Below are 24,743 nucleotides of genomic sequence, written 5' to 3'. Positions count from 1 at the left end.
TGAGAAACAGCAACAGCGACTGATGACGAGCACCACCAACAAGAGCAGGAACAGCAATTGAGTCCTAGAACAAAGAAAAGAACAGACGCCGTCTATTTACCAATTATTTATTGCCAGCACAGCACAGCACACTTTAAAGTCGTGGCTGAGCCACCTTTATTCCACCCTCATCTTAATCCAACACCACGCCGCTTCAGGCCTGGTTCGCGGCTGGGCACCCGTGCTATTAGTGACCAGCTGACGAACGAACAACACTGCCCCCGAGAGACAAACGCAAACGAGCGGCGCATTGCATCCTCAAAGAGCCTGAGCTACCAAGAACTGCCTTGCGTATGGCGTATTAGGCAAACTTACGTATGAGGCAATTTTCCATTGACCTGATGGATGCATCTGGCCCATGTCACAGCTACTGAAATCTGAGTGGGAGGTGTACATGGCATGGGGACAGGGAACCCTCATAGCCACTTTAAATTGCCTGACAAACTATCTAACAAGGACAATCCATGTTTGTGTCCCTTGAATATCCTCCCAAATCCATAGCAGTCATATGCTACCATGTGTCTGTTGTGACTCTCAACCACTCTCACCCGTGGTAGAGCGCACCCGCTGGCGGCTTGGCTTAGCTGCCCCAAGCACTGGCCTCATTCTCATCAGGATAAAAGAATGCCACCACACTGATGATGATATACACCGCACAGAGCAGGGCACCCTCAAGGTAGTTGCTTCTGCCATCAAGAACCAGGAAGTTGACAATAAACGCCGACACAAAGAGACAAACAGTCTCAAACAGCGTAAAGTATAACGTCATCTCGCGGTCCATGATCCAGCCGAGAATAACAACCAATGGGGTGATGAAGATGGCGATCTGGATCGAGCTGCCGACAGCCACACCAATAGCCAAATCCATCTTGTTCTTCATGGCCACTGTGATGGCTGTGACGTGTTCCGCAGCATTGCCCACGATGGGTAGGATGATGAGACCGATGAAGATTTCTCCGACCGACGAGGTGCTAACGACCTCCTCAATAGAGTCAACCAGGAACTCGGCACAAACCGCAACCAGGGCCGTAGAGAGGAGGAGAAGAACAACCGAGCCGATTTGGGAAAGATGCTCTTCATCGTCATCCTCCCGATCAGCCTTCTGAGCGCCAGCGGCATTCAAGGCCATCAACGGAACCTGGGATGGCAGCATGGCACCAGGAGGGCGGAACTGCTGACCCAGGCGGTCAGGAAGTGAGTTGGTACGTCGGATACCGTAGCGAACACGGGGAACAGGACCAGAAGGGGCGGGAGGCAAAACACCTGGCTCTGGCTTCTCGGTGAAGACAGTGGGCGCCAGGTTCTTGACGGATATTCCTCTAAGGGGGAAGGGTCTTCGGTCACCAGTTGATGAGCCGGGTTCCGCCTCGTTCTGGACAGCGAAATCGACACGGCGAGGTTCACCCTCGCCGCGATTTTGTGCACCAGCCTCGGGCTGCTTGTTCCGTGATTGCGTTCCATCACCACCCTTTTCAGGGTCATGATCGTGCCTCTTGCTCTTACGGTGTCTATGTCGGCGATGGCGACGACGCCTGTGAGATCGACGTGGTTCCTCTTCTTCATCGACGGCTTGCTCACTCCCTTCATAAGAAGGGAATCGGGGGATCCGGTGCCTGGAAGCTGATGGTTCAGATACCTCTTCACCAGGGGTAGTGTTGTTGGTGGTGAAAGAAGCGGCGCGAGTGGCTCTAGTGTTGGCAGTGTCGGCGGAAGCATTGCTAGATCTTCGACGTCGTCCACCACGAAGAACCTTCTTCATCCTCTTGCGGACGGTACCGTGGGAGGAATCAGAGTCAGAAGAGTCAGAGCTCGATGATGAGCTGTCATCCGAGCTAGACGAATCCAACCAGCCAGCAGCAGGACCAGGGGTCGATTCAGCATCGACAATGTGCTGAGGCGTGGACTCATACATATAGGCGTGAGACTTGAGTTGGAACAGGAGGTAGATGATATAGACGAGAAGGAGGATCTAATGCCAGTTAGGAGAATCATCCACAGAGAAGCAAAGGCCGAACTTACCACACTGGTTCCACGACTAATCTTGAGAGATTGGGCATCAGCAAGCTTTGTGTCGCTGAAAGAGGCATGAAAAGCTGTCTGAATGATTTGTTAGCACGTTGTGACTATGTACAAGTACTCCATATCATAACTTACTGGCAAAACCAAGCTGATGACACTGAGACTGAGCAAACAAGCACTCATCTGAGTGACTGTGCTGTTGTAGATCTAAAGGATACGGTTAGTACCAAAGAGTATCAACGAGAGATGAGGCGACAAACCTGCTCTCGGTAGCGTAGGCCACCAAGGAAGAAACCCATGCCAAGGATTAGCAGTAGGTTGGCCAAGATCGAACCCAAAAGGGAAGCCTGGACAATTCGAATCTCATTCTAAGTCTAGTTAGTATTCATAGAACTTCAAGAAACTGCCAATTAACACGTACCTTAACCAGAGCAATACTATGGAAGGGAAGAAATAGATGTTAGCCGTCAGATCAACGCAAGAGCAGTTATCCCATAGCCCACTTGAGCTCTAGTAACCTTTGCCATACAATAGGAATTTGGGATATTAACGTACATACTATGATAAAGTTAGCATTCAATGTATCGAAACAGGAAGAGCAAGATAGACTCACAAGATGATCAGTTCAACAGCATTACCGAACGTAACGTTCAGCAGGGCGCCAAGAGCATCTCCCATCTTACGCGCCACAGACTCGGTTGCAAACGCAAGCAGTCCGGCGAGAGGGATGATGGCAATGGCATTCATGGCAAAGACGACACCGCCATGGATGCCGTCAACCTGGGAGACGGCAATGCCGACGGGTACAAAGATGAGCAGGACATTAAGCCAGCTGTAAGTGACGGCCAGCCAGGTATTGCGGCGGATCTCGTCGATAAAGGTGCCCTTCTTGGCGGTATTTGTGTTTTCTTCAGATGGCTCCCCGGCCTTGGATGTCGGCTCTACGACAGACCCCGGCCGTGCAGCCTGAGAAGATGTATGAGATGGGATGTGCCCAGGGGGCATCTTGAACTCGGAGGAGCCATTATGGTTCGTGGAGTGGCCGTTGACGGCAGCTTGGTCTGCGCGAGGGACGTCATGGTGGTTATCCGATCGAGTCTTTTCGTCAATGTCGTTGAGGTGAGGTTGCTGGCTCAAGCCAAACGTGTTTCCTCCTTCAGGAGCCGTGGATGAAGGAGGCAAGAATCCATGCGCTGCGGGTTGTGCACCAGAGCGACTGCCATCTATATCGGGGGATTCAGAGGAGGCTTCCTTCATCGAACAGGCTTTTATCTTGAAATGTGCACGAGAGTACAGGATCTGTCTGTCTATCTGCTTTCTTTCTTGATGGGGAGTGTCTTGAGGATCTTGGGAAGAGGTCGAGAGACGGATGTAAGTGAAAGAGAGATGAAGGGCCAAGAGGCCAAGGCCTTGGCTTTAAGGCGGGATCGGGAATGGAGCGGGCCTCACCTTCCTTGAGCTGCTCCAAATTTCCTAGATTGGGGATGACGCTCTTTCCGCAGGGAGGTGGGGTGGCGTCAGTGGAGAAGCACCCACTGAAACGGGCCCAGAGGCGCAATGATGTCGTCGACCAGCGCTGAGGGAGCCCGCTAAAACGTGGATGATTACAGTGGATTTAGCGATTGATTGGCCAGCCTGCCAGGGGAGTGATCAAGTGAGGCTGTGTGCCCCAGGCGATTCCCGAGACTCCATCTTTCAAAGAATCTGGACTCTTCTGGAGGCGAGTGGTCAAGTGACTCTTTGCACAGTCATTCAATCCTCTATTGACGTGAGCATCACGTTTTGATTATTGTTGAGAGCCCTGAAGGCAACAGAATCATCAGAATCAACAGAGTCGTAACAAAGCACAAGGCCTGTGCTCCCAAGCCCCATGTTCAATGTGGCGGTCCAGCAAACAGGCTACTGGGGGCGCTCAACGACGACGCAGCTGGCCACGCGCTACATCAACAAGCTTATCGGTGAGAATCCCCGTGCTATTCGGATCTTGCGTGCCGAGTTTGGCTTGGCATCGCCGGCTCCTCGTGGCGCTGTTGGTCACCCAGAGACGGGGATATGGCGTTGATTACGCAGTACTAGAGCCGCCTTGCTTTGCCTCGTCCGTCAGAGGCAAGGGATCGACAGGGACCTTTCCCAGCCATTATTGTTACATTCCTGTGGCTGTTGAGACCACCAACTTGGCCAAGAGTCTCCAGACCTCACGGCACAGTGACAGGAAATGTCGCTAATTACCGGGCCAGCGAGTTTCAGGCTTTGGCAAAACACCCCAAAGACTCTATTCCAACGTTGCTTCATCACCAGAGTGACGTAACCCGACCAAGTCGCAGCAGATCAACCATCATGACAACGACCAGGTGGGAACGGACTAAACGCAAATCCGAGCCGAATCTTGAATAAGCCGGCCGGATTCGAGCATGGGGCTCTGAGCGGCCCGGCGATGGGTTCGGCCCCGTCTCCATCTCGTTGTTTGAATTACCCCGAGTTCTCCACTCACTCGCCATCCATGCCTTGGATACTCTACAACGATGAGACCTCTGTCCGCCTGCATAGCCTGCCGGTACGTTTCTGGGACTTGCCGCTGTTGGACTCGAGAGCCTGACAAGACACTCCTAGTGATCGCCGCAAGAAATGTGATCGCGCTCCTCAGGCGATACGCTGTAACCTTTGCATCAAGAGAGGCCTTGAATGTAGCTTTGAGAACACCCCCGAAATACCTGACAAGCCTCTCGAGCATGCTTCACCTGCCATCTTGAACGACCCAGACTTGTCCGAGGAACTGGTTGACCTCTACTTTCGTCACGGCAACATTGCCTTTCCCTGTCTATTTCATTGGCCATCATTCAAGGCCTCTGTTAGAGATGGGTCAGTCCCTCGAATCCTCTTTCTAGGAGCCGTTGGCCTTGCGGCTCGTTTCTCATCACATCCCATGTTTGCTGGAATCAACCCCTGGGAACGAGGTCGTCCCTATGCAAAGGAGGCCGAGAAGCTTCTCGACTTGCACGACACCTCAATAACAACCATTCAAGCATGCGTGCTGTTGGCGTGCATCTGTGTGGCCGAGGGAGAGGCTGTTACAGAGTCCGTATACTACGCCATTGCCTGTCGAATGGCCATGGTGATGGATCTCCCCAATGCTCCTGTCAAGACGGCCATCGAGCGTGAAGTCAACAATAGAGGTGCGTGGGCTTTGCTGAATGTGAGTGCTGTGCCAACACGACTGAACCGTCCTTGATAGTCTGGTGGTCCCTTGTTACCAGCGATACCTGGCTGTCTGCAGCCTTTTGTCTCCCCAGAGCGATAAAACCACGCCAAGATGTCCCGTTACCGATAGGAGAGTTGACCTTTGCTCGACTTCAACTAGATGACCCGGCAGACGATGAACAGGTCTTAGCGGCTCTATCGTCTGAATCCGCAGAGCACGCCTTTCCAGTGCTCGCCCATATGATCAAACTTAACCAGATCCTATATGAGATCAACTCCTACTGTGCGACAGTAGTGGCCGAGGAGATTCAACAAGAGTCAATGTGGAACTCTATACATAGGCTGTCTGCTTCCCTGGACCGATGGTATTCGGGTTTACCAATGCAATTACGGTACAGTCAAGATAACCTCCAGCACTGGACCAGCCAGGGGCTCGGTCCCAAGTTCATATGCCTTCACATCAACTATAACAATGCCTCGCAACGCCTGTTCTACCAGTTTCTCCAACTCAGCCAAGTATCGGATGAGACGGGCAGCACAGCCATCCCGACGCAGCTATACGCCGAGAGGTGCAAGCGGCACGCCGGAGACCTGTGCGACCTCATCTCACACGCCAAGTCCCGCCCCGAGACGGACGTCTACTACTCCCTCGCGGGCCACATGCTCGTCATCGCGTCTACGGTTCAGCTCCATACCTTGCTGTTCGGTATGGACGAGAGCGAGATCCAGCTGGCCAAACGCAGGCTTGAGCGCAACTTTGAGATGCTAACCGACATTTACACGTACTGGCCCATCGTCTACACATCCTTTAGCAGACTGAAGGCGTTTCATAATGCCTGCCTGAATAGCAAGGACAGCTCGTTCCGACTCGACCGTTGGATGCTTCAGTTTATCCTCGAGTTCTCGAAGCCGGTGGACGAGAAGGACATGAGTGCCCGTGATCCTGAGAGGGATCTGTGGCCTCTAGACCAACTGAGGTATCTCTTTGAGTCGTAGCGGAGGACATTTAAAAAAGAAGATTAAGCTCATTCACTATAAGCACCAACTTGCGGTGTTGGCGGTGGTTATACGGGCAATGGAAGATGAGTTCAGAGTACGAGATACCAGACCCCAGACTGGTTTTTGGTTAAACCATCTGTTTATTTGATACACCGAGAACTATATCCCTGCTCAATCATGCCACGGTCCATCAGACTAATAAAGTCGTGAATTCATCTTTCATCCTCCGCCAAAGCTCTCCTCATCACACCCACGCAAAGTCATCATCCTCAAATCATGGAAAGCTCAGCTTCAAAACCAATTGTGCCCCAGCAACCAGGCTGCTACCAAACAATTCAAGTCCACTTCGTCGGCGCTCCCCACATCGGGCTGAGAGCGCTAGTCCACCGCATCTGCATGCAGGAGTACGTTGACGACGTCCCCTACGACCCAACGGGTGATGATAGTGGCCGCAAGATGGTGACGGCTCAGCAGGGCCCAGTGATGCTGAACTGCGATCTCATCAAATCCAACGATTCCTACACCCCCACCTTGGTCGAGAGGCTGGCTGCGCGCTCGGATGCTCTCATATGCGTGTACTCTGTCGCGGACCGCTCCAGCTTTGACTATGTAAAAGCGTTGTGCAGGGACATTCCGGTGCCTCCTCCACCAGAGGGGCCAGTCATCTTTGTGGCGGCAAGCAAGACGGATCTGTCAGATTGGGAGGTGTCACTAGATGAGGGGAGAGAGTTGAGTTCCAGAATCGGTGCCGAGTTCCTCATCACATCAGCCAAGACGGGTTCCGGTTGTGGTGATGATGACGCTGCAGCGTTGGTGCATCACATATACCTCAACAAGGTCAGAGCAGAGGAAGAAAGGAACGCGAGGGTAGCGGACCAGGCCGGTGATGAAAGAGCCAGGAGTGTTACTGATGAATCCAAAGTTCACCTGATGGTTTCGCGAGTTGTTGAGCGCTTTAAGAGGTTGAGGGATAGGCAAGATCCCAACTAAGAGACTTCAACCGAGTATGCCACTCCTCCTCCAGCCAGGTCAAGACCAAGACATGAGACCCAAGGTTAAGCAGAAACCAATAGGGGAGCTGCTTACAGATGCCATAGATATATCTCATCACACAACAAGCTCAGCAATCATTACAAAGTTATCGTGAGTGGCGTGTCAACTAGAAGCCTGTTGAGTCATATGAGCCCGAGACGAACTATCTACAACCAACAACCTTTCACCCAAACCAAAAACCAAACCAAAAACTCCCCAAGCTAATACAAAGACCTAGCCATGATTGCAATACAAAGTCGGTCTGCAAAACCACGGGCAACTCAAGCTTCCGCTACAGTTAATTTCTACATAGATCCGTCTTCTCTGATCCTTATAGCTATGTCTAGGTATGATATATGGCGACTCCATTTACCACGGCGTCTTCAAATACACCTTCCAGCTCGTGAATGCAAACCACTTCGTCGATCCATCGGGGAGATAGACCGAATCCTCCATGCCACCTCGTGCTCAAACTTCGCTCCAGCGCTAATGCCTGCAAGACAACCTTGAGATGCGTTTATAGAGACAGACAAATAAAAAAAAGCAAACCCCTTCTTCCTCTTTCTTTCTTTCTTCTTTCTTCTTTCTCGGCCGAGATCCAGGTATCACAAGGTCATCCAGCCCGCGTCCTGCTCTCATCTGCCGATCATGACCAACAGCCTTTCCGTACCAAAATGTATGTAGGAGAGTGTAACCATCCGGGACCGCCACCTGATCTCAATCAATCTCGTACGAATCCCTTTGCGCCATGATGTGAGTGCGTGAAAAGGACCAACTCCGGGCGGCCTCTGAGTTGCTAACGGGCATCATCGAGAGCCCTCGGTTTCGTCCCTCATTACTGATATGTGTGGTGATGTGCGTGTGTGCGTCCCGGCAAAAACAAATAGGTAGACAATGACAATTATAGCATCCAACAACGAACATTGGTGCGACCAACTTCCACACAAGAGATTCCCAAACTGAGACGGAACGCCGTAAACTCCGGGTGCTTATCGCATGCTTTGTTCACCGCTCTTCGCCACCTCGAGCCTTCCCGCGCCTTCTGAAGAAGTCCATGACTCGCTTCGCGGCTCCGCTGCTCCCTTCGTGTCCTCGGTAGTCGGCCCCTTCGTAGGCGTCCGCGAATCGCTTGTGGTTCTTGTGAAGTACCCCGCCACGCTCTCCACGGCTGCTACCCACGCGTCCGTCGAAGGTTTCGGATTCCGAAAAGTCGCCCTGGTAAGGTCGAGATCGCGGTTCCGTCGGTGGGCGGCGCATGTCCACTGACGAATCAGACCCCGTGTTTAGGTGAGCACCAGTCTGCATGTAGGGTGGGATGGCGCTGGGCCTTCTGGCATCCTGTGCTGTAGATCCGTAGCGGTGGTGGTAGACAGGGCTCGAGTGAGCAGTGTCCTGCGAGGGGACCTGCTCGTAAGGGGCGTCAAAGTAAGGCTCGCTGTGCCGGGGCTCGTCATGGGCGCTGTAACCACGGAGCTGCTCGTTTCGGGGGTTCTGAATGGGCAGGTCTTGCTGCGACTCAGCCTCCGAGGCTGTTACGCTTCCATGGTCCTTACCACCACCAAGACCCAGTTTGGAAGACAGAGCTGGTGGCACCAGAGAGAATCGCCGACGCTCCGGCTTCTCACCTGAACCTTGAGAGCCGTGGATGCTGCCACTGCGCTTCTTGCCGAGTCCAAGAGAAAAGGATCGTCGAGATGCCCTTGAATCAACCGAGGGTCTGGGGCCGGCTTCCTCGCCAGGCAGCATCGTGTTGGACAAGCTGACGGGAGGGTACTTTCTTGACTTGTCGGCGGGCTGTTCTGATCGCTTCTTACCACGACCTCCAAAGATAGATCCGCTGCGGCCCATAATCTTGTTGCCAAGATCGCCAAGAGTGTTGGACCGCTTGTGGCCCCTTCCTTCACGCTTCGTCTCATTCTGGAAGGCCGACATCTTCATAACCTTGGGAGGAACGCTTCCAACTGTCTTGGCCACGTTCTCCTCGTCTTCTGGGTTCGAAGGCTGCTGGATTCGGCCCTGAGCATTGGTGTCGGCAATTGTTGGGGGCACCGGTTGTCCATAGGTGGTGCGAGATTGCAGACCCATGGAAGCGGAGGACTTCATAGAGCCTCCGGTCTGTGGCCTGGCTGTGGTACTAATTCCAGTCATGAAGGCGTTGTCCGAGGTGGCGCGAGTGTCGCGGCTCGGTCTCGCGGGAGCGGCAGTAGCGTTCTTGTGAGCGCTCTGAGGCCGCCTGGACTGTGTTGTCCGGGAAGCAATCTCCTTTGCCACTGGAGGCTCTCGAGGTAGTGGCTTCTCAGTAGAGACCTCGGGTGCGGGCGCCTGTGTAAGAGATCGAGAGCTGGGTTTGGCGGCCGCGGCATCGGCGCCACGCTGTGTCTGCGTGGTGGGAGCCACGTACTCGACCTGAACAGTCCGTCGCTTGGCATCTTTGGGCGTGCGGTGCCCAGACTCGGACTCGGGGTCGATGTTTCCATGGGTCTTGGCCAGCCCTCCAACAACGGGAGGATGAGACTGCTTGTGCTTGGTGGCCTCGCGGACCGATGAGCTTCTGGCGATAGTCGGAGCCTCTGCATAATCGTCCGGTGCGGCGCCAGAATTCGGAACATCGGAAGGTAATGTCGTCGAGCTTGTTATAAACTCCACCAGGTTCGCGTATTCGCTGAGCCAGCTGTGTCGAGCCACTTCAAAGAGGTCCGCCCGCTTACGGGGGTTGGGAACGAGAATACGACGGAGGAGATCTCGAGCATGTGGGGTGACATACTCGGGGAACGTCAGAGGAGTAGTCACGATATACTTGTAGAGAAGGTTGATGTTGTCGCCTTCAGGGTTTGCGGGGTCGTCATCGAAGGGAAGGTAGCCAGCGAGCATCGCGTACTAATAACAAGTTAGCCCCAACCATCATGAGCAACAGTTCGTATTCGACGTACCAGAATGACACCACAACTCCAGACATCCACCTTGCGTCCGGTGTAGAGGGAGTCGCTGACAACGAGCTCAGGAGCTGCGTAGCAAGGGCTACCGCAACTCGTCTGCATGAGATCACCCTTCCTGGTTCCGTTGCGCTTGACGCGGTCCAGACCCATTCGTTTCACGAATTCCCTGTCGGTGAGGTTAAGCTCCTCCTCCTCGGTGAGGTCCTCATTCGCATCGAAAGTGTTGGCAAAGCCAAAGTCGGTAATGATGATGTTGCGGTTGCGATCCAGGAGCAGGTTCTCCAGTTTCAGATCTCGGTGAACGATTCCCTTCTTGTGAAGATAGCCGACACCCGATACAAGCTGGGCAAACAAACGGCGGGCCGCATTGTCCTTCAGGTATCGGTGGTTGAGAATATAGTCGAACAGCTCGCCTCCAGATGCATACTCGAGAATGATACCAATGTGTCTCTCTGTCTCGACCTTGTCGATCAGGCGCACGATATTAGGGTGCTGGACACCTCGCAGAATGGCCACTTCTCGGTAGATCTTGGCGAATCGAGACGGGTTGCTGCCAACACTGTCCCTTTTAATAAGCTTGATAGCAACCTGTGGCGAATCGTTAGTCAATTCCTAGAAAAAGCAAACCGGGAGGATGCGAGCTCACCTGAACGCTGCTGTCTTGCTTCCAGCCTAGCTTGACCTTGCCAAACTCTCCCTCGCCGATAGTGTTTCCCAGGATAAAGTCGCCAAATTTTGTAGTGCCCTTGTTGCTTCGGCTGTGATCGTGACGACTCCGTTGCCCTCGTCGTTCCTCGCCGTGGTCGCCAGTCGCGACCACAGGAGGCGGCGCAGCATCGTCGTCGTCCTGGTTTGTGGCATGATTCCGATCCCTGCCATTTGGGTCTTGGGCAGCTGCAATGGCTTTGGTTAGGTTGTCAGTGGCTTCGTGGACAGGTCTCGAGGGCGTACTGTGGGCGGATCGGATGGGAATCGCGGTCGTGGCGTTCTTGCCATCTCTGCTGGCGGCTCGGGCAGCGGCGTCAGCCTTGCTGCTTCGATGTCCATTTTCTGCGGCAGCGCCGTGATCACCATGGGAACCGGATCGAGATGCATCGTTTTGTCCTCGTCGAGGGGAGTTGGTCATCTTCTCATTGGAGTATTGTGTCCTTCGCGAACCGCCGCTCTGGTTGTTGGACGAAGTCCGTGGAGGAGCAACGGGAGGCATGTTGCCGTGCCGATCAGAGGCGGACGGCTCGTGTTCGTTGGGCGCTGAGGTAGCGGTGACGGGAGAGCCAAAACCGGGACCTAGATGGTAAGCAGGTGAAGGTGCACTGTCGCTCGTCTTGCGTGAAGGAGGTCGTCGCGAAGATGGAGAAGCGGTCGCAGTCTGCTGGGCATTGTACGCCTGGCCAGAAGGGGATGAGTGCGAGGACCTGTACTGGCGGCTGGACGGTGTGGCCAAGGGAGACGAGGCCAGAGCGGTGTGTTGATGGGGGGCCGTTTGCAGGGCAGCCGACGACATCTTCCACGCCCAAACGCGTCAAAATGTCGAGTTGGAGAAAACCGTTGAAGGTGTCGTAAGGACGGGGTCAACGGCGTAAGCGAGCAGAGAGTTTTTGGTAGTGGCGCTCGAAAAAATCCAGGCGGGCGACGCGAATATGCAGGTCGAGATACCTGGCAGTTTCAGACCACGAGTTTTCGGGGGGGAGCGCAGTGCCGGGGGTGGATTGACGCGGCTGGCGAATCGAGAAGCTCCAGGGAGCAGCAGCTGTAAGCGACCAGCACGGGGGGAACGACGTTTCAAAATTGGATTAATGAGCCCGACAGTCTCGACTATCTCATGGTGCGCGGGCAGAATCTCGGTCGACGACGTGCGATTTATCGATTCGTTCGGCTTGAACTTGGGCTGACTTGGTGCAGTCCCCGTCTGGCGTGCGTATCCGGCGGGACGAACCCAATAACAGAGGTGCAGCTTTCGGCGCAAGGGCAGATTGGGATTGGGGGGCGGCCGATGCTAGATGCGTTGGCAGTTGGGCCGGTATTGTTTTTTTGTTGTTGTTGCGGCTGCTTTTGGTACCAGGCTTGTATGGGGTTGCTGCAGCTGCTAATTAACTCCCTTTTTTTTTTTTATGGAGGCGACAGGCGACGGGAGTGGACAGGTGAAGGAGGCTGGGAGAGACCAAGATCAACACCCAACACTCAACGCGAACGCGCAACAACCGAAACGCCAAGTGAGAAAGGTGAGGATGGGAGAAAGGAGGGATCGCCAGGAACGGGCGAGGCTGAGGAAGTAGGTAGGTTAAGAGGAGATGATGGGCACGAGTCAATAAAAAACGGGCGACGCGAGAAACCTAGGCTCTGGGCGAGCCAGCTGCGGATGGGGTGAGGATCCGAGTTTGAGTTGGGGCCGCGCGCGCTCAAAGGGTGGAGGGTGGTGGTGGAGGAGGAGGAGAGTCTGATGGAGGGAAGGTGTCGAAGGGGAATGGAACCAGCCGATTGAAGGAGACGGGAAGCTGAACGACCTGGACCTGACCAGGACGGGAGGCTAAAGACAAGGTACGTACTGTCTGTCTACAAATGGATCTCAGGGACATGGTAGTGGAAGCGCAGGGCAGCAGAAACAGCCCTGGGATGGATGGATCAGTGGACAACCTACCGGGCAGAACCCAGACATGGAAGCAAGCACAGGCGCAAAGCAAGCAGCACGCAGCACATCCCCATCCCAATCCTTGAGACCAGACTCAAAGACTCGGGCGCCAGCGCGAAATTGACGAGATGAGACCCGACTTGGGCTGCAGTTGTGGAGCCCCATCCGCCAGCGTCCTGCTCGCTACATACAGCGGGCGGGTACCTCGATATCCACTCAGCGGCCCTTGACCAGACTCGGAGGCGCCTCCAAGTGACTTTCTCTTCTCTTTTTTTTCGGGGTCCTCTGTTAGCGGGTGACAATCTTTCATCGGTCAACCTGCCCTTCACGGATCACGATGCAAGGAGTGGGAGGGCGATGATGGATGAGGAAGGGGTCCCGTTCTGGCGCCGCTCTCTCTGGCTCGGGTACCGCTACCCCTGAATCTAGCGCCCTGCTCCGGCGGGTACCTGGAAGCTGTCGTTCCTGCAGGTACAGTGTACCGGGGGCGCCCGAAATGGCCTGTAAGGTCATCCATCCATCCCTCTCACGATGGATGGATGGATCCATCAGACAGACTGACACAGGCAAGATGCTGTTTGTGCAAGACGCTCAACGGGTTTGTGCACCTTGACAATGCAGATCGGAGGGTCCGAGTCGAGGTCCGAGACACACACTCTCTCAGAAAGAGCATGGATGATTCGGTTCATTCAGCACGTCCCCGGGCACATTGCGGTCGACGCATTGTTAATGGATGCATTGGATGTTGTTGTGAATGACGACGATGACTGTGGCCTTCATGATGGGCCAAGGTGATCGGGCCTCTACTGGAAATTACCCCATGCAATGCCATTCATTCATTCATCGTCCGGCGCGCCAAACTCAATGCCCTCCGTGCCAAATACATACCTCGCCAGTGCAAAGATTGGATATCATGCTCCCAACCTCCGTCACCGAGCGAGTCGCCCTAGGCCAATAATCAATGCCTGCGTCGGCCAGTGCTCGCACCATCTCGTCAGTCCTCCCTGGACTTGGATTCGGGTGGTTCTCCGCAATTTCGAGATATGTATTGGAGGCGAAGCTAGTTGATATGCCTGGAGCTAGTCCCCCATCATTCATCATACATTGTTGGTCCGACGTCTCTGGAATTGGTCTTGGGCCTATTAATACGTCGGAAGACGCCTTGAACCCAATGGCCACCCGCGACGGACTCGATATTGTGTCACGAATGCCTCCCAAGCTATCAAGGGCTTGGATATTAGGCCGCCTCTCTGAGGGAGACGACAGCCGCGCAAACACGGCTGGCCACTAGAAGCACCAGCCTGGTATCCAATGTCAAAACAACAGTCGGGCAGGCATTGACCAGTAATCTTAGAAGTGGGCTTCTCGAAGGGGTGGCTCGGCGGGTGCTCACACGGTGGTGGTCTCAGCTCTCTCTTGACCTTACGCTCTGGCCTCCGTCCATCAACACAACACAACACGGCAAAGCTTGCAGTACACGGCACGGGATAAAAATCCATCCAATGCTCGGTCACACCATAAAGGGTAGAGATGCCCTGTGCTCAACAAAAAGGAGGACGGTAGGTCAGACAAATCTGGAGGGCATTGAAGCCTCGAGGTTGCTGAGCGCGTCTGACCTGACGTGTAACGTCGCGCCGTTTCTCTGATATACCCAGCCCGCGCCTATTATTACCCTCAATTATCGCGCTCTACACCATCTTTGCTGATCTCCAATTCCATTATACGGGACTAGAAACAACGAGCGCGTCTCCCGTCCCGTCTCGCCTAAGAAGCCCGGCCGTCCTCTTGGTATCCGACCCTCGGGTTCACGAGGGGTCTCGGGCAATCTCTCTCCATTTCCGCGGCCGGGCGAACCCTCGAGCTTTCAAGACGAGAGGCGAGGGAGAAAGCATGCAGCCGGCCGTGGTGGTTCCCACTTCTTTCGAGAAGCTCGGATAGAAGAAGCAATGAAGCAAACGAACGGGGCCTTGGAGCGTGCGCGTGCACAAGCGCCGGCTGCTGGCATGATTCTTCTCCTGTGGTCAGATTCGCTCGTTGTTGGTGGTCCATCGAACCATGGGCCAAAAAGAAAGGAAATAAAAGAGATCAGTTTCTTCACCAATAGGCCCCGTGACCCAAGACAAAGACAAGTGTGATGTGATGCTTGTCCCTCTTGTCAGATCGTCGCCATCATCATTTGGCTTCCTCTACTCTAGGTTGCATTAGAACCTTGTTTCCTCCGGCCGAGATGTGAGTTGAGAGCCAGGGTTCAGGGTTGAGCACGACAACCTCATCCCTACAGGGAGGGACAACCGCGATGCCGCTTTGCTCGTTGGAGAAGCTGGCAGCTGCAGTGAGCCATTGACGGATCCTGCATTCGTGCATGTGTAATTACCACGATTGCTTTTCCTGGAAAGAGACGTGGCAGACCAGACCAACCCTCGCGCGCCATGTCATTCAAAAGGTTCAGTGATCTTCATCGCTAAACGGCCTCCATCTCGCTGCAGCATGCCCAACATCTGGTGAGCGAGCTTCTCTGCTGCCTCAAATGGTCAAATGCCCGGCCTCCCTTGCTTAGGTCCTAGGATCAGCAGTATGCGCCTCTTACATGAAGGTCTTTCATCGACAGGGTTCGGAGTCGCTTGTTTATTACCCCAGACCAGCAGCCTTGAAGTTTACGTATACGTAGTACGGTAACTATAGACAACAATTGTAGTCGTCACGACTGTCAACTCCAAGAAACTCATTTACCTTGAATACAAATGTCTCTTCCTCATGCCTGTCCTGGCTTCTAGCCATCCATCCCGAGACAGGGCTGTCCCTCTTTTTCCAGAGACTTCTGAAACACCCTAATTTCCATCTCCGATTCTCCCACACTTATAGCGGCAGCCCCACGGGCACCTTGTGCAACATCAAGATAGAATATGACGCCGTGTTGATGACCTGGAAGTGGTGTGCAGACAACATCCAAGGCACCCGTACGCAATCGTGTCCTCATGCAAGACTTCCAAGATCCTGCGCGTGTCGTGTTCGCTCTACTACGCGTCGTCGTCGCACCAAGACGATGCGCACAGCCAGCCAGCCAGCATTAAACGCCGGAGATGAGCTGCATTCCAACGAGACAGGGATCGTCCGCGGGCCTTTGAGCCTGGCAGGGTTGAGCCGTAAACTCGCCCAGTCGTTTCAGACGTCATCTCTCGGCGTCGCCGTCTCCAAGAAACAAGCACGAGCACAACCACCGCCGAGCGAGCGACCGGCCTGTCAAGGCATCTCAAGCCTCACCGGCGCGCGTCTCCTCTACCGGACGGACGCCAAGGGCTCCATTCTCACGTCCACCGGCCGCGAAGCCGGCCATCACAGATTCACCACCAACTGAGCCGCCCCCGTTGAAACGTGGCCGTGGGTTGAGCTGACACGATGGATATCTCACTTAAGAACCCGGCTTCGCCCGTCTCACCAGAAGCCATCGTTGTTTTGTTTTTTGTTGTTTTTTACTTTTCACTCAGGATTGTGACCTCCAGCTGCGCCACTCACTTACATACATGCTCGCTCAGGTTGGATTTGTTCGTGTCATAGCCCTCATAATCCAGCTGCATTGAAACGCGACACGTCCATCCCGGCCGGATGATGGACCTGAAGTCATACCGGCAACCAATGAGACCTCGCCAATATCGATTCACTCTTGCTTGCATCTTGGATCTCACTCGCGCTACGGGTGTTCCGCGATTGCGTTGCATGACATCAACCGTTCCTCTCCAGGACTCAACTGACCCCTGATCGTAGCCCTTCTCTAGCCTCCCCACCCACGATCGATGTGTCACTTGATAACACGCCCGCAATGCGAGCTGACTCCCGTCTCCCGCATCCAGAGCTCATTATCGAGCTCGCCCTCATCTGCCGAAACTCTGTGACGGATGGTCCGCGCCTGATCTCCGTTCTCTGCCGGCGAGCGCACATCCACGACAGGGGCACCTGCACAAGCCCTGGTGAACTCACTCAGTAGATGCAGCACATAACTTGTAATCGTGTTTTGCTTTTCTGGTCGAGATTGGCCTAATGCGAGCATGTACGTATGTATGCTTCGCACCAAGTTCATGCGCTGTCGACTTCGGCACTTCCATTACATTAGAGCCGCTTCCGCTATCCAACTCATACACCCAGTCGGCAGATGAGGTTACTTGGTGTCGAACTATCATTGATATGCCGCTCGTAGTTCCCTTAGCGGCAAATTAAACCAATGCGCCACCTCTATGTTATACTCAAAGCTTGATATTGATGTTGTAGGCGTCCAATGCCAAAGCAACGCCAGTGATAGTTGACATGTACGCCACCAAAATGCCAATGGTGGCAGCCGGACTAGCATCCAGCGTCTTGACAGTCATGTTGACCAAGCCAGTCAGGAGGTTAGCCAGCAAGAAAACAGCCAGGCCATTGCGGTTATAGGCTCGTATCACGCGGCTAGTGGCCTTTTCATAGGCCTCCTTCTCGGTCTTGGCATCCTGCGCATTATAGAACGCAGGGAAGAAAACGGTGTCGACAATGGCGAATCCAAGGAGTTGCAGAGTGTTGAACGCAACAACCCAAAGGACGTAGGGAAGGTTTGCCAGACGTCGTGAGACCGTTAGGCCAAATCCGTAATGGTAGTTTGTAGAAAGCAGGTAGAGTCCTGTCCAGACACCTCCCCAGACAGCCATGGTCATCAGGAGTGTGTTCCTCTGAGCCCCTGGGCTGGCGGTGCTCCTCGGGGGGATGTTTCGGGGGATGACGAACATGCCCGTATCCTGGCCGGCAAGAAAGATGGCAAGATATCCGATGAAGCTGAAGATGCCTTCCCGGTTCATGGAAATCAGGTCTGTCCTTGGCGCAGTGAGAACGTAGGCTTTCAGGTTGGTAGTTTCAAGCAAAATCTGATAAGTGATACCGACCAGCAGCGACAAGGCAGCAAAGGAAGGGACCCATCTAAGGGCTGCTTGGAAGATGGCAACAAATGGAGGCAGGAAACCAAGCGTGAAGAAGAAGTTCCAGTGCACACCATACTCTGTGACATGTTCGGCGTAGTCCAGGCCCTTGACACTGAGCAGTCGGATCACACCCAGAACCAACAGCGGGATGGAATGGCGCATCGAGTGAATGATTCGGTGGATCAGGGGCGTCGCCCGTCCTGTAGTGCGGCCTACAGCTTTCTCCCGCAGCACGGGACGAGCTGCGACGAGACCTCCTGAGAAGACAAAGGATCCAACACCCAGATCCATCAGGGATGTGCCCCACGTCTCAACTTTGGCAAACCGCCTGGGGAACAAACGGAAGTCGACAGCCAGGATTGCGACGCAGGTGACAATCATCATGCAGCCCCGGAAGTTTGTCAGGAACGGCTTGGTCGAGAGGACGTCGAGCTGTCCCGAGCTGCCCTTGAACCGCGCATTAGGCGGGACCTTGGGCTTCTTCTTTCGGTTGATCGAGTTCGGCGGGAGCGTAAAGATGAGAATCGCGGGCACAATCAGGAGGAGGTTGAGCAGAACCGGCGTGCCCGCGTATAGCGTCGTGGAGAGGAGGATGGCGCCGACATTGAGGAGGAAATCGACGGCAAAAGCGAGGACGGTATACTGTTCAAAGAAGGACTGGCGGGCTTGGAGGACGGACCAGAGGATTATGGCGACCTGAAACAACAACTTAGTTCCTTTTCCGTACGGTGGGAAATGACTGGGGAGGGACAAACAGCGGCAACGGATGTGACATAGTTGATCTCTGCGACGGAGCCGCCTGAGAGGTTGGACACAAAGTCCTCCTTTCGCTGCTTGTAGCTGGCGGAATCAGACATGACCAGCTGCAGTAACTGACAGGTCTCAATGCATGCTAATGTTTCAAGTTACTTCAAGCAAAAAGGAACAGTGTGAGTAGGAAGAAGAGTTGACGACACCTGTCAAAGTCGTCAAAGTGAAAGCTCAGCCTCGCTGGTGATACCATGACCGGGACCAGGCTGCAACTCCTATACCCGACCAATAGGATGCGACCACCTGCGCGGCTAACCTATCACGTGGTCCTAGCGTCAACCACAGAATATCAGTTATCGACAACCTCAGTTCAGCTCCCCAAACACGGCTTCGATTCATCAAGTGGCCTGGCCCAATAGTTTGGGTGCCCAAGATCCGGTTTCTCGACGCCTCATTCAGGCCTCCGTGTCTCTGAGGCCAACCAGGAGCGGGCTCGTCGCAGCGGACGCAAGCGTCTCGGCACCTAGAGCAAGCCGCATTTCTTTGTTCTCTCGCAGTGGCAAACATGCGCTTCCTACTCGTGAAAGCAATCCCACCCAGCGCCCAGAGGGGCTTTTCCCTCCTTTGTGACGAGCCGCTACCGAGCTGGAGGTTGTTGGGAGGTGTGCATCCGCCAGGGTTTTTTTCTTCTTTTTCCTTTGAGAGCCAACGCCATCAAATTCCAGTGAATAAAATGGCTGCAGTCCACGAAGAAAGGAGTCTGCTCCTGATATCTTCATCCTCCTCCCCCTTCTTGTTCTACTCTAGCATAAAGATCAAACAACTAGCCCTTTACATCTCGTCTATCCACTATCTTCAGAGCTTTCGGTCCAGACAAGCAAGCATATCGTGTGTGACCTACAACCAACCTTGACGACCTAGTCATGATGACTACCGCAACAGAGGCTAGGGCTCGTCCTGCCATAGAGCCTATACGAACCACGGGCCCTGAGCTGAACACCCGGTCATTCCGAGCACGCATGGCCCTCAAGAGCCCAGTCTGGTCCGCCTCGCCTCTCTCGCCTCGCAGTCTCCCTCTGCCAGGGTGCCAGGAGCTGAGGGATGAGCAGATGCGCCAACATGACAAGATGGCCGTTGACCGGCTGGAACCGCGAAGCCGTGACTCCTCCAAGCTGGAGCCGAGCCTTCGCAACGTCTCTCTGAGACCCATCGCAGATCTCGCCCTGCCAAGTCCCAATACTCTGCCAGCTCGTCGTTCTCCTCTATCTGCACCCCTATTCGCGCCGCCAGTCTACCGCAGACCAACTATCGTGGAAGAGACGAGAAATATGTTGCTTCAAGGACAGGATGGTGAACAAGGCGGTCATCTCTCGCAGGCATATGATGGCAGACAATCCGCGCCACCGGGTGTTCTCCATGCAAGAGCTATGCAGATCGCCCGACAGCGAGAGCATCTCCGTCGAAGAGGTTTTGTCGGTTCGTATAGACCGCGTGAGGCCGAGTTGTTGGTGATGCCGGTTGAACTACGCCGCCTCTCCACCATTACCGGCGCAGAGCCTCCCTCTCCCTGCCCTGTAGATGGGCAATTGACCACGCGTGTGGTTGTTCATTCCCGTGGAAGAAAGCCACTGGTTTTGACAAGGACATTTGATCTGGACGAGTTGCGAGCTACGCTTCCGCGCTTGAGCCCAGTTGATCAAGCTGACCAAGGCCGAAGAGCTTCAGTTGCGACTCTCCAACCACCCTCCACCGCAAACCAACAATTCTCGCCAGGTCTCATCGCTGAAAGACGCCACTCACATGGTGCTCTTCCTGCCCTTAGCCCTCAGCGTTCACCAGCCGCAGAGAGAAGAAGTTCTCGGCAAGGGTTGTCGTCGGTTGCCATTCGTGAGTTACCCTACACCACTGGCCGGAGCAACTTGGGCTATCAACCAAGAACACCAAGTGATCCATATCTGACCCACCTTACTACCATAGACCTCGAGTACGCCCGAACATATCTCCCTGTGCTTGCCGCCATCATTCTCTCCGAAATTGTTCGACCGGGGGACACCATCCAGCTCCCGCTGCCACATCCTCGTGCCTGGGAGGACACTGTCGCGTATATCTACACAGGACGAGTTGCTCTCAATGAGCCGATCCGACAAAACATTCTTTACCTGGGGGGCAAGGTCTAATTTCAGTAAAATTCATAGGACTGAGGGCATGCTGTGGAGGCTTCTATGGGCTTACTGGCGGCAACATTAGAATGACGAAGGCCAAAAACAGCGGTTTCTTCCTTCCTTATGTCTTGTAATTCTGGGGGCTGCTACAAAACTGGTGAGACGATCGGGGCATATTAATTTGTGATTATTACCTACACATGATAGTATTCTGGTTTAATCAACTGTGTTGTAAATCTATTACTTCAACACCTACCCGTGAGCATACGAGCGAGTATGCACATCCCACAACTATGCTAGCCTTTGCCGACTTATCTTTTCATTACTGCAAAGGAGCCATGCGTCATCAAAATCTGGAATTGTTTATGCGGCGTACCCCCGAGGCTTACAGTCGACGGTCATGAGTACCATGCCTCGGACACAAAGGCCCCAGCATGTCCAGCGAATGAGATTCATGGCAAACCAATATTCTCAAACCTATACGCATTCTACCAGGTACAGGATATAGGCACAGAGTGGTGGTCTGGACGAACCGTAAATTAATCAACAACAGCTATCTGTGAGTTTCGTTTAGCGACGACTTTGAATATGTGCTCTTTCATCTCGCCATATCTCAACGGGCATGGTTGATTCAAGCTCGGGATAATCCAGGCCGAGGCACGGGGAGATGAACAGCTGCCTTGGACATGCACCACATCCTTTTTGGACAAAGGGAACATATTCCTATCTGCTGGGCCGTAGGAGAGGTTCTGTATGAGATCATCGATCGGAGAGTCATGTAGTTTGTATCCGGATTTCTGCGATCTTCACATGTCTTGAGTTAACACTACTCGGACAACTCACAAGATGGACGCACGAGTTCCTTGGAAGAAGGCCTCAAGTACGAGGCCGGCGCTGCTCAAGCAAGTCCGTCCGCCAAAGTCTCCTCCCCCACAAGTGTTGTCGCATCTCCGCTACCGACACGAACACCCCCAGCACGACAACTTTGCGTGGCTGGTGGAGAGAGACGGCGTGCTGCATGCATGGCCTGCAGAATGCACGCTCGGACGAGCTGGTCTAGAGACACGCCCTGGACTATCGAGCCACCCACCCTTTAGCCCGGCCCGGCCGGTGAGGTACTTGCATAGTACAAGAGGTACAAGAGTACATATTTGGGGCTACTATATTCTCGAGTTAGCGCAGCCTGCCATGCTCAACTCTGGATGAGGGGAGGCAAGGAGCCATGTTCCAAAGCCTGCCGACAAGAAGAGGAGACCGTCGTGCCATATTGCAGCGGCTGTTTGTGACATTGACCCGTGCCGCAATGCCAACGAATGCCACGTTCTCGAGTATCGTCAGAGGTTGATGGAAACAAGCTTAAGGTAGCAGTCTAAGCGAGAATACGTAGAGTTCTGTCAAGGATCAGTGGCATAATGGTCCGGCCCGGCGGCTACTGCGGCTTGGGCAAGGCCAAGCGCGAACCTCCGAACAATGGACGATGGACGATGACCGACCGATGGTAAGCCGCCGCCGCACCTCCGCCCGCCGTCTCAGCCCTCGGGCGCACCTCAATGAAAACGGTGTTTCTGTCCGTAAGGTATCCAGCAAAACTGCGGGCGTGCGTCATATCACCACGTTCGAACGAATACTAGTCCGAGAATGAGACGTGAGAGAGTGGAGGAGAGATAACAACTGGGGAGATGAGAAAAAAAAAGAAAGAAGGCGTTCTAGAGGCGAAGAGATGAGGTGGAATTTGCTGCAGAATCTGGGTCTCGTCCCCCTGAGGAACCAAAGACGTTTCTTTGTTTCGAATAACCACAGCGAGTCTGGACGTTGAACCTGCTGCAGCCATCTCACACTTGTCGCATTATCGCATCAAGCCCTGGAGCGCAGGGACCCAGGCCCTGGTGCTGGTGCCATGGGTGTGCCTGGGAAGGATGCTCTCTCCTTGTCGATGGCGACGCCTCCGGCCGATAGCGACCTGCAGCTAAGCGCATGGTGATAGAGGCTGCGCGATGAGCGAACAGCAAAGTCGATTCAAGGGTTTCGAGGAAGGGGCGAAAATCGTGTCGGCCCGGCCAAGCCGAAATCGTTGCTAAACCAACCTGTCTATTGTTGGTTTTCCTACTTGGTGATGATGCAGGAGAGAAGATAACGTGAACTTATGAGTTGAAGTTGAAAAACTTGGCTTGCAAAATACCCGGTGCCTGCCGATTTGTGTCGATCACACCTGCCAGAGGCAAGATCCTAAGTTGCCTCATTCGGCAACCGGGACCTCCCCTACACAAGCGCAGCAAGTAACCAGGTACTGGCAGTAGTTAAGCTGGCCAACGGGGCGTAGTGCATACCTTAGCTGAGGTAGGTACTTGCGACCTGGCTAGAGCCTTCCATGGCCATTCGAGGCCTCTGCTGTGCGCACCTCCTTCATCTGCATCCATCTAGTTCTCTCATCACTCACAGCTTTCACCGAGACAGCAAATCATCAACGATCGGGCGCGGCCTCCAGCAAAAGCAATTTGGTTGCTGCTGCTGCAAGCTGAGCACAGAGGAGAAGCCAAGGCCCGTTTTTAGTGGGTGTCTCCGCAATCTCGTGGTACCTATATCCTATTGCGCATTGCAGCATGCATGAGTTCCATCCCAACAAGCTGGCCCAAACCTGTTGCAGCAAAGATGGAGGAGTTCGCCATGTTCGTCAACAAGACGAGGCATTTTCTTGCTCGTGCATTGAGTATCCTATGTACGTCCAGTCCATTGCTACTAATCTTTTAGGGACGAACAGAGTGCGTCTGTCTGCATTGCGAGACCGTTTCAACATTCAAGGGACCCTCGCACCCTAACCCTGTCGACCGTCCCGTCGTTGAGGCTTTGCCGTCCCTGGCCTCAAGCGTCCTGTGCCATCCCTGTTCTTGCCGATGGATGTCCGAGCTCCAGACCCACGGCGATATCTCTGTCAAGGAGGGGAAGGGCCGCTTTACCAGGGTCTGAGCAGGGTAGAGCCGCTGTCTCCAGCTCAAGGTGAAAGAAGGAGAGGGTTCAATTGATTGAATGCCACCCAGCTCGATATGATGCATCACAACTGTCGGCTGTGATGGCTAGGATGGCAAGCCCCATCCGCGCATCTCGTTTGCCCAGTGACTCGTCCGCAATGTGGCTAGCCGTCGTCGTGGGGCCGGTTTGCGGGCGCCGTGAATCCCAGCTTCGGAGGGGCTAGAGGGGGAGCTCTGGTAGTCCATCTCCCGCCGTCACCAAGATTGGCCGTCCTGTTGAGCCTGGGATCTGCAAATGAGCTCTCGCGGAGGATTTGCATCCAGGGACCTGCGTCAGAGATGATGCAGGCCAGAAACGGACGAGGGGGCTTGATTGTGGGGGAGCTTGTAGCTCTTTTACCTAGGTCGGTGCAACGAGCAGCATTGGCTCCTCTGTTTGGATTGCGCACGGGGAGATCGCGGCCAAGTTCAAGCCAGCACAGATGTCCTCCCGCTGTGGATATCAGAGACGGATCGAACGACAGTTCACGGGTGCACTGCTCACTAAGCTGAGATCTTGAGCTCCTCCATACGGGTGGCTTGCGAGCAGCTGAGATTGACCCGATCCTATACGGAGGAGTACCTCAACCAGCTCTGGCAACACACGATGCTCACATAGTCTCGAGCAAGCCATGGCCAATATCTCCTGCACCGCATAGGAGGAAATACGTATCAAGGCATGCAACAGCATTGATCGTGTGCCTATGGCACCCATCATGTTGAGGCGGCCCAATGGCACCCACTGAGCGTGTGCTGTCAGATGTTGCGTGCAGACGAGGAGCACCAAGGCCCGCAAAAACAAAAACAAGAACCAACATCACGACAACCTCCCGCCACCATCCCCCACGACCTACATCGTGCAGAAGCATCTCTGTTGTGGCCGCCGCCACCTCCACCACCACCACCGTCCATCCATCCACTGTCTGTCTGTGCGTGTGCAGAGGAGGGGGGATCGCGAACGGCAAGGACAACAAAGCCTTCGTACGGTCGTGTCGTGTCCACGATGCTCACGATGCTCACGATGCTCACGATGT

At 54.2% G+C, this 24,743-nt stretch overlaps 6 protein-coding genes across 6 annotated transcripts; 3 read left to right on the top strand and 3 right to left on the bottom strand.

Annotated features, from left to right (window-relative positions):
* Nucleotides 1-619: 619 nt before the first annotated feature.
* On the bottom strand, nucleotides 620-4,514 carry LRP88_09028 (uncharacterized protein; the record flags this gene model as incomplete). Its single annotated transcript, XM_083245524.1, has 8 exons — nucleotides 620-2,008; nucleotides 2,059-2,136; nucleotides 2,194-2,265; nucleotides 2,319-2,426; nucleotides 2,480-2,495; nucleotides 2,672-3,069; nucleotides 3,133-3,369; nucleotides 4,422-4,514. The coding sequence occupies 8 exons, from the start codon at nucleotides 4,512-4,514 to the stop codon at nucleotides 620-622; spliced, it is 2,391 nt and encodes a 796-aa protein (XP_083100018.1).
* A 66-nt stretch (nucleotides 4,515-4,580) lies between these two features.
* Nucleotides 4,581-6,252, top strand: LRP88_09027 (Zn(II)2Cys6 transcription factor; the record flags this gene model as incomplete). Its single annotated transcript, XM_083245523.1, has 3 exons — nucleotides 4,581-4,612; nucleotides 4,669-5,231; nucleotides 5,291-6,252. 3 exons carry the CDS (start codon nucleotides 4,581-4,583, stop codon nucleotides 6,250-6,252), a joined length of 1,557 nt encoding a protein of 518 aa, XP_083100017.1.
* Nucleotides 6,253-6,531: 279 nt separating this feature from the next.
* Nucleotides 6,532-7,245, top strand: LRP88_09026 (uncharacterized protein; the record flags this gene model as incomplete). Its single annotated transcript, XM_083245522.1, has 1 exon — nucleotides 6,532-7,245. The coding sequence occupies one exon, from the start codon at nucleotides 6,532-6,534 to the stop codon at nucleotides 7,243-7,245; it is 714 nt and encodes a 237-aa protein (XP_083100016.1).
* Nucleotides 7,246-8,292: 1,047 nt separating this feature from the next.
* LRP88_09025 (uncharacterized protein) lies at nucleotides 8,293-11,727 on the bottom strand (the record flags this gene model as incomplete). Its single annotated transcript, XM_083245521.1, has 3 exons — nucleotides 8,293-10,164; nucleotides 10,218-10,811; nucleotides 10,870-11,727. 3 exons carry the CDS (start codon nucleotides 11,725-11,727, stop codon nucleotides 8,293-8,295), a joined length of 3,324 nt encoding a protein of 1,107 aa, XP_083100015.1.
* A 5,363-nt stretch (nucleotides 11,728-17,090) lies between these two features.
* On the bottom strand, nucleotides 17,091-18,649 carry LRP88_09024 (glucosaminyl-phosphotidylinositol O-acyltransferase; the record flags this gene model as incomplete). The annotated part of the gene is made up of 2 exons (XM_083245520.1): nucleotides 17,091-18,488; nucleotides 18,548-18,649. 2 exons carry the CDS (start codon nucleotides 18,647-18,649, stop codon nucleotides 17,091-17,093), a joined length of 1,500 nt encoding a protein of 499 aa, XP_083100014.1.
* An 816-nt stretch (nucleotides 18,650-19,465) lies between these two features.
* LRP88_09023 (uncharacterized protein) lies at nucleotides 19,466-20,719 on the top strand (the record flags this gene model as incomplete). Its single annotated transcript, XM_083245519.1, has 2 exons — nucleotides 19,466-20,018; nucleotides 20,520-20,719. 2 exons carry the CDS (start codon nucleotides 19,466-19,468, stop codon nucleotides 20,717-20,719), a joined length of 753 nt encoding a protein of 250 aa, XP_083100013.1.
* Between the last annotated feature and the right edge of the window lie 4,024 nt (nucleotides 20,720-24,743).

The sequence above is a fragment of the Fusarium phalaenopsidis genome (assembly GCF_050370095.1).
Source record: "Fusarium phalaenopsidis strain FUZ10S chromosome Unknown contig_32302, whole genome shotgun sequence".
Classification (NCBI taxonomy): Eukaryota; Fungi; Ascomycota; class Sordariomycetes; order Hypocreales; family Nectriaceae; genus Fusarium; species Fusarium phalaenopsidis.
Note: the sequence above shows the minus strand (reverse complement) of the source record. Positions and strands in the feature narration are given on the sequence as shown.